Source organism: Phacochoerus africanus, chromosome X (genome assembly GCF_016906955.1).
Source record: "Phacochoerus africanus isolate WHEZ1 chromosome X, ROS_Pafr_v1, whole genome shotgun sequence".
In the NCBI taxonomy this organism is placed as follows: domain Eukaryota; kingdom Metazoa; phylum Chordata; class Mammalia; order Artiodactyla; family Suidae; genus Phacochoerus; species Phacochoerus africanus.
Window position 1 is genome coordinate 83,534,539 of NC_062560.1, and position 9,310 is coordinate 83,543,848.

At 37.0% G+C, this 9,310-nt stretch overlaps 1 protein-coding gene across 1 annotated transcript in view; it reads left to right on the forward strand.

Moving 5' to 3' along the window:
- The window catches only part of DIAPH2 (diaphanous related formin 2), a 913,509-nt gene extending 905,449 nt beyond the window's left edge, over window positions 1-8,060 (forward strand). Inside the window, exon 28 of the mRNA XM_047765864.1 lies at window positions 2,665-8,060. Within this exon, the coding sequence (XP_047621820.1) occupies window positions 2,665-2,711 (47 nt within the window). The 3' untranslated portion in view covers window positions 2,712-8,060. The remainder of the gene's footprint in view (window positions 1-2,664) is intronic.
- The last annotated feature ends 1,250 nt before the right edge of the window (window positions 8,061-9,310 follow it).

A 9,310-nucleotide genomic window follows, 5' to 3' on the forward strand; every position in this document is an offset into this window, starting at 1 on the left:
TCAGTTACCCCATCATCTCTGACAGCAATACTATCTAGCATTTGCTCTTTTCCCATAAATTTGATGCCAACTACACATGCTGACCTTTTGAGGGTCGTGACACTGATTTTAACCCATTAGTATTTAATACTATAAATATACAAGTTGCATTTTTAAAAATTCAGTGACTCAATCTCTGCCTCAAAGAAGGCATGAATGCAAGCATGAAGAGTTGCTCTCATTAGGTTGCAAGCTATTCAAATGTGAGGAGAGATGAATATTTATATTCATATTATATATACATAACATCTCGAAATTGCACTTCTGCTCTGATCCATAGTAGAGTATAAATATATATTTTGTACCGAAAATATTTTTAACATAAAGACAGAGAATTGTAAATAAAGCACAAAAATCCAGATCAGTCATTGCTGCCATTGTTTCTAATGGCATTTTTCATAAATGAGGTCATACGTTGACATTTCAAAAATGCAAATAATGACCTTTACAGAATTTCTTCTTATTAAATCACCTCATTAACATAGGGATCAATTAGGTACCAAAAAATTGGTAAGATAGAGCAAAAGAAGGGCGGGAAGGAGGGAGGAAGGGAAGGAGGGAAAGAAGGAGAAAGGAACAGAGGAAATGTAGAATAATTCTCTTTTGTATATAATGAAAGCTGGATTTGGACTCTGAACCGGTGTTTATCCTGCCTTCCAAAAGCTTCAGTGTCCTTTCCTCAGATCAGTTTTGACTTGAAAGTTATTTTCTCACACTAGATGCTACTAAATAAGTTGCAGGTTGATATGAATCCTCATATTACATCATTACTGCTGCAAGCCTAGGTTCTTGTGTATGGTACTTCTCTTTAATCCAGTGGTCAGTGAATAATGGTATGAGGTACCAATAGCATTCCTGGAGTAACTGTGGGTGCCAGCTGACCTTAGTATGTACGACCACCAAGGCACAAGCCTTTTTTTGAGCCAAGACAATCCTTTGTGAATGGTACCATCATTGTCATATCTGATAGCTTTAACACTGAATGCTTAAACATTAGCAATGCAATGGTAACCACCATATTACAATCTCATTTGTAAATGTTTTCTAAGAAGTTCCAAACCAATCTGTATGCAAACCAGTGACATTTAAGTAATAAGCCCTTTATCTAGGAATGTTATCCTCACACTTTTAGCTGAATTGTGATTCATATCACAAACTAAATAATAGATTTTTTAAATGATATCCTTAAAAGGATATCCAAATAATTCATCCCTCAGATATATCTCTAAAGAGAGAAAATGTTTCTTTCTTTCTCACCTCTCAATGGTATTACTGCATTATAAGGCAATTTAAGCTTATGGTTGTTTGACTCAGTGCACTCATACTGTGGTCTTAATGAGGCCAAGGTCATGGAGGCCAGTTAGCTTTGCTCTGTGTATTGACCACAGACTACCAGGAATCAGTCAAAAAACAAATAAACAACAAACAAACAAAAAACCACTAGCACAGATGAGAAAGGTACCATCGCAAAACCTCAGCATTTCTCACAGTCTGTCCTCCCCATGGGACAGGAAGGATGTGTTCCTTGAGTATCATCATCTTAGGAAATAGTTAGAAGCTTGGGAGACCCAACATCTACCTCTGAACAAAGCAGGCCTGACATTTAGGCATTAACTTTGCATCATAATCCCCAGTTATACCAGTGATTTGCTGTATAACCTTCATCACTAAAACAGAGATAATAGGATAGAATGAAATGGGCTTACCTCCCGGGGATGTTGTGTGAATTAGCAAATTAATGAGTATAAAGTGTTAGCATTTATGTAAGTGCTGGTGGTTGTCATTATTTCTAGGGACCTAGTATCATTCTAAATAGAGAATCTAAGTATATTACGCTTTTGTCAAAAAGGGATTTTCAGCCACATCAATTGCATTTGAGCTGAGCATAAAACAGAGGTGATAATAACATAGTAGTGATCATCACAATACAGAGCTGTAATCCTTTTTCCTATTAAAGCTGAAACTATTTTCAGCAACTTTCAATGCTTTTAAACTTTGCTTTCCAAGCTTTGTGCCAACAGTTATCTCTACAGTGATTCTTTCTCCTGTGATGGGTGAGGGGAATGGGACCTATTCATTATTCATTCCCGTAATGACTATATAATGTATTGAATATGCTTACATCACACAGTCAGGCAAAGAATCAGTAGCTGGTTTGATTGCCACACTTTGAAATCATTGTAAAAAATAAAAAAGTTTTCGCTCTGCCCATGCTGTTGTCCTCTAGAGGTAGCCAACATCCAGATTGAAAACTCATGGGGAATTGAAGTGCTTTCCAACAAAAGGCACTATACATAGATCCTTTCAATTTAACATCTTTACCAAGGAATTTTGTTGTCGCCTGCTATTTCCAAGGGGACTGTGTGCTTGAGAGAATCCTTCCATTTCTTTTATCACTCTGACTTCACTTACCAAGAAAAGTCATTTAATGCTGATTGCAAACTCTTGAACTCAGCCTGGAAGCTTCAGCAAGAACTCCTGAGATCTGAACTCCTTGTTACTTATTTACATATTCATTTGAAGTGATTTTCCAGAAGTGTTTGAAAACCTCTTTTGACCTGACATTGCATAATAGCCAAGATCTAAAGCTCACCATGTTTTTGTTTCTTTTACTCTGTCTTACAGATAACAGACGAGTACCTTTGGAAAGGTCACGCTCTCGCCACAATTGAGCTATCTCATCTAAGTGATTCCTGATGCCAAAGAATATGAAAATATTTAAGTCAACAAAGTCATTCATTCTGAGAAGAACAAAACATGCACTCAAGGGATGGAGAAGAAATAAGTGCGTTTCTGCAAAGATCAAGCTGTGTAAAATAGCGTGCATCTCTAAAGCTACTGAAAGACTCCTCCCACAGTTATACAAATACAACACAATCATCAGGATTATAAAATGTGTGTTCCATTTTAGTGCAAAGATGTATATTATTCATTATTGTGTGTGGCCTGACAGTGATAATGAAAAGTGTGAGAAACTGAAGAGTTCTTTCTGAGGCTTTCAAAACCATTCAGTCTGTCAAAAATGTATAATGTTACTCGAATTTGAAGTCACTCCCCTCCCTCAAAAAGGAAGTAAAAAGAAGAAAAAGAATAGAAAGAATTAGTCAATGTCTGCTTCTGATTCCTATTGTTTAAAAAAAAAAGGGAAAAGGCCAGGAAAATGTGTATGTTAATGGTTTGGAGAAGCATTGATATTGCACACTTTATACGAGAAGTCATTTTGGAAACTCAGAAAAAGTACTGCTTCACCCCCATCAAGTTATTTAGAATCTTATCTCAAGTGAAAGTTGATGGATTCATCTGCTTTGGCTGAAATTAAACTTATCATTAATATAGAGTTTCAGCATGATATTGCAGGCACTTGCCATGGCTAAAAATAAACCAAAGTTTAACAGAAGCAGTTAGAGAAAGTGATTTAAACTTTATTTAAAGAGGTATTTTCTAATTATGCACATATATCTACTTTATACAAAGACTTTGTATGGCTATTTTTGAGAAAAACCGCATGTTTTAATGTTTATGCTAGGGATGAATCTGCAAATTCTGCTACCTTCATTTAGATTTTTAAAGGTAAATATTGATTCCTATACTCCATGGTTTATTTCTTCTCTTTGTTGCTTCTTTTTCCCATGACCCCCTTAAAGGCATGGAATTGTGTTCTAGGAGACCTGAGAGGAAAAAGATTCCTCTCTGCAGGAGGCAGCAGAAAACTGTCTGAAAGGTCAATTGTTTTATCTGCCTTTCTAATTCCCTTTCCAATTCTGCCTCCGTGATCTGAAGAAGAAAAAGAAATTATGTGTATGTATCTGTATATATGTGTAGATATTTATATCTCCTGCTACAATAATTCCACATCCCAGTGATTAAGTGAATTTCTCAATTATTGTCATACTTACCTTATAGTAACAAATTTCAGTGATGCTGCCAAAACAACTCTAGGAGTAAAAAACAGGCTCTACATTTTTCTTAAATAGATGGCGGGGGAACAGTTATACTTAACTTGTCTATTATTTTTTAAAATGCATTGAAATAATGTGGTATAACTTCTCTGGAGTGCAATTTTAAGACTAATCCATGCAAATGATTGTGATTATTGTAAAAGATTTCTTATATGTATATTTCTTATATAGAAATCCTATTTCTACTTCTTCAAAGCACATTAAGACATTCCGAAAGAACAAATAGACTGGCTTGGCAAGTCACCACCTGAGAACCTACAATAGTGTAAACAAGTGACCAGTAGCTCAGTTTCCTTTATATAGATGTATAGTGATTCAAACTGCTACCTTTTCCTCCAGTACGTTCTTACTTGGGTCCTAACCTTTACAAAGTTCTAAAGCTGCTACAATAGAGAAATCAAAAAGAGTAACAGGATCTGAGATTTACAATTTTATCCTATATTAAGACATATACATATACACACACAAAAAAGTTTAAGGGACATATCTACTTCACACATTGTTTTTTTAATAATAACAACAACAAAGGTTTAGGTTCTACTAATTTATGTAAATACTTTGTGTATTTTTAACTTCACAAAGTCTTTTCTGAAATCTTCATGGTATGGCTTTTTTGAGTCTTTTGATAGGTTTTCAGGCTGTAGGAAAATGATATTTTGAAATATTAACCCTGACTAATATTTAGGGGCATTTGCCATGCCATTATTATCAAGCTGGTCAAGGTAGAAATACTGATGCATATCACCTTTTCCAGATGTGAACTTGCCTTATTTTTTAGTTTGTGAGAAAAAAAAAGAAGTACTATTATTGATAAATTATATATTTGTATTTAGAGTAATCCCACATGCTTTTCACAAACATTGTAAGACCTTTCAGGGTCTTTCAGGAAGTTCTGATCACTGAATTAAAGGGTTTGCTCCCCAGATGTATAATGGTCCTGCTCTAGCCATTTATAGTTTTGTTTCAGATTGAAAATTATCACCAAAAGAGTGCATTAGTGACATTTTTAGCATAGAACCAAATTATACTATAGTCTTTTGTTGAGTTTATTACCGTCACATGTGAGAAGCAGCACTTTATACAGATTTTTCAGAAAGTTTTTAAAAAGCGCAAAACCCTTAAAAATGTTTACTGGTTGTATTAGTTTCCTTCGGCTGCTATAACAAATTACCACAAACCTGGTGGCTTAACACATCAGAAATTTATTCTCTATGAGATCTTAGATCATCTTTACTATCATTACTCTGAATTCTTTTTCAGGTAGATTGCCTTTCTCCACTTCACTCAGTTGTTCTTCTAGGGTTTTATCTTGTTCGTTTGTCTGGAACATATTTCTCTACCATCTTATTTTGTCCGGCTTTCTGTGTTTTTGGTCTCCTTTCCACAGGCTGCATGATCATAGTTGTTCTTACTTCTGGTGTCTGCCTCCTGGTGGGGTTGTTCTAGAGGCTTGTGCAGGCTTCCTGATGGAAGGGACTGGTGCCTGCCCACCGGTGGGTGCAGCTGGGTCTGGTCCCTCTGGTGGGCAGAACCATGTCAAGGGGTGTGTTTAGAGGCAGCTGTGGGCTCAGGATGACTTTAGGCAGCCTGTCTGCTGATGCATGGGGCTGTGTTCCCACCCTGTTGGTTGTTTGGCCTGAGGGGTCCCAGCCCTGGAGCCTACAGCCTATTGGGTGGGGCCAGGTTTTTGTATCAAAATGACAACTTCCAAGAGAGCTCATGCCAGTGAGCACTGCCAGCAGCCTCCACCATCAGTATTCTTATCCCACAGTGAGCCACAGCCACTATTTCCCCAGGAGACCCTCAGCAGCTAGGTCTGGCCCAGGCTGCTATGAAATCACTGCTTTTTCTCATAATCCAGATTATCTAAATCAGAATTCCTTTGCATCTGTGAATCAGTGAAACAAGACGACAAATTATCTGCTTCCAAAATACAGTGGTGGGACAGGCATATGGTAATAGCTGTAGACATTCCTATTCCAAAAGGGAGAAAAAGGAACAGAGAAAGGAGTCACTTGTTCTGATAATTTTCAGAATTCAGCCAGGAAGAATCCATTTAGCTTTCAAGGACTGGCAATAATCCTCCTTTTCTCAGAGCTACACCCTTTAAGCTGCAGCTCTGGCCTCTTGGCCTATGGATTGAGTCTTTGCCTATGTGCCATGGCTTGTACTTCTGCCTCTGAATCTGCAGCTCTGCCCTAGGGTTGGTCCTTTCTATTGAAGAGTAGCACCTGTTTGCATCCTGTAAAATTTTGGTACTCTTACAACCTTCTCTTGTTTTGTCTTGTCTCTGTCCCTTCCAGGCTAAGTCGGAACTGTTTCTGCTGGTATAACTTTCTTCAAAACTTTGTAGGCTCCCCATATATATCACATTGATTCAATAGTGAGAAAAGAAAGTCTTGACAGATCTTTGCCAGATGACCCCATCTCTCTTCCTGGCTTCTACTGAGATGGTTGTGTGGATTAATGAGTCAATGGCTAATCTCTTCAGCACCAGCCAAATGTTATCCAGTCTTCCTTTATCTCCAGAGCACGCTATCCTAATAGTGAATCTCCTAATTTTATCATCTTTTGCAATCTGAATAGGCTCAGAATTTCCTGAATCGTCAAGTGCTGGTTCTTTTATGCTTAACAGTTCTTTCTTCAATTTATCTCTTTCCTCTCATATAAGCTCAAGAAAAAAAAAAAAAAAACTAGGCTATACTTCCAATGTTTTGTTCTTAAATTTCCTCAGTTAAATATCCATAATCATTAGTTATAGATTTTACTTTCCACACAACTGTTGGAGAAAATTTGGATAAGCTTTTTTGCCATTGTATAACAAGGATCACCTTTCCTCTAGTTTCCAATAAAATTTTTCAGTTCCTTCTGAGCCCTCACAAGAAGCACCTTTAACGTTCATATTCTTACCAACAGTCTATTTAAGGCAATCTATGCTTTTTCTATCATATACATAAAAATTCATCTAGTGTTTACACAATATCTAATTCCAAAGCCACTTACACATTTGTAGGTATTTGTTAGAGCAGTATCTGACTTTCTGCTACTAAAGTCTGTATTCTATTCCTGTAGTTACTGTTAACAGATTGCTCCAACTGTGGCCACTTAAGACAAGAGACATTTATTATCTTACTGTTTTAGAGGCCAGAAGTCCTAAATTGAGGTCTTGGCAGGGCTGCACTCCCTCTAGGAGAAAATCTGTTCCTTGCCTTTCCCAGATCCTTGTGACTGTCATCATTCCTTGGCTTGTGGCCAAATCTCTGCTCTGTCTTCATATAACCTTTCCCTCTATATATCTAATCTACCTCTGCCTGTCTCTTATAAAGACACTTATGAAGGCATTTAAGGGTCACCAGTTTATCCATGATAATCTCCTTATCTCAAGATCCTTAATTTAATTACATCTATGAAGACCCTTTTTCCAGATAAGGTAATGTCATAGGTTCTGAGAAGTAGGATATGGACATATCTTTGGGGAGCCACCATGCAGCTCATGACACTAGTCATTGCACATAAATGTACTTTTCACTTTTTAAAATGTATCCTTGGTGCTCAAGCCAAATTCAAGGTTGTCTCTAAAAGCTATTGTATGCACAAGCTACTGCATGCTTTGATGTTAAATGGCTGAACAGGCTAGTCAAAATTCAGTTGATACTTTTGTTACTATGGCCAATTAGCTTGAAAAAAATACTTGGTTCCAAATCTGAGCTCTGGTGTATCTCTGCTACCCCTTTTACGGAGTCTTTGACCAAATGTCTTCTATGATTAATAATGTAGGTATAAAACTACCTCTGATATAGAAGTGTTCTTTATAAGTTTATTTTAGATATTGTAAATCCCTCAGCTGAAAGGAGAGGTGACAGCAAGGCCTGTTTGAATGGATACTGAGGGAACTTGTGCCCATACCAAGACATTCAGAACAAGTATTTCAATAGCAGTAGAACCGTGGACTCGTGTTTTTGTTTTGCTTCGGAATAAACACCTGCCTCTTTGCAGGACCAAGAATGACTTTCGATATATCTGTAATGCCTACTTATTCAATAAAGTTAAGATTACATTAAATGTTGTGCTGCCTATGATAATTAATATTAAGGAGGAGTGAAAAGGCACAAACTGAAGTATAAAGACAGGATGTAAGAACATTCTAGAAGGAGAGCAGAAGCTTCAACATAACAAAAGTACAAAAAAAGTGGAATTCCCGTCGTGGCTTAGTAGTTAACGAATCCAACTAGGAACCATAAGGTTGCGGGTTCGATCCCTGGCCTTGCTCAGTGGGTTAAGGATTCGGCATTGCCATGAGCTGTGGTGTAGGTTGCAGACGCGGTTCGGATCCTGCGTTGCTGTGGCTCTGGCCTAGGCTGGTGGCTACAGCTCAGATTCGACCCCTAGCCTGGGAACCTCCATATGCTGCAAAGAAGCGGCCCCAGAAAAGACAAAAAGACAAAAAAAAAAAAGTATTTCTATAAGGAACTGATCAGGTTGAAATCATGGGATATATTCAAAGACACACATACCTATGGGAATCATAAGATTTTTTAAAAAATATTCCTTAGCACTTCTTGCCAGAGTAGTGGAGAGATGTTTTGTACAACTTAAAAGTCCAAAAAAGTCAGAATGGTTATTTACATCCTCCAAAGAAACTGTCTACAGAAAAGGGCTTATTTACCTTGGTTAAAGAACAAAAGTAAATGTGCTTCAAATGCTCAGAGGGGCGAAATCTGGAATTATTAAAGGATTGTAGATAATTATTCTCTGGAGGGGTTTCAAAAGAATCTCTCATTACAGGTGGGCTGACTTGAAGATGGAGGGTTGCACAAAGTAATAACGAGATCTATATGGTCCAAAGTACCTGGCAAGATCATTGTTCCCCTTAGTGACTTGCTTCAGGAATCAAATACATTGGCTTTTTTCGCCCCCAGAGACCCAAGTAGGCAAACTCCTTAGTAGGTAGTCTGAAAATCAGTGTCCACAACTAGGGGAATTCAAGCTTACTGCTAAGGCTCAAAGGAAAATAGAAATCTGGAAGTTGATATATATGCAATACATGTAACATGGTATATAGTTTTGATTTACAGTAAAAAGAAAGTTAGAGCCAAAGATCCCATTTACAGTCTGAATTTACTTAGATGTCTAGTGTCCCAATAGCCACAAATAAAATGTTATTATTTTCCATTGTATATTTCCAAATATATATAATAATATATAAAAATATTAATAATATTTTCCATTATATATTTCCAAATAAATATATTTCCATTGCAGGGAAAAACAACTTGCAAAATTCATGAATTGTTCAAATCATGACTTTGTTC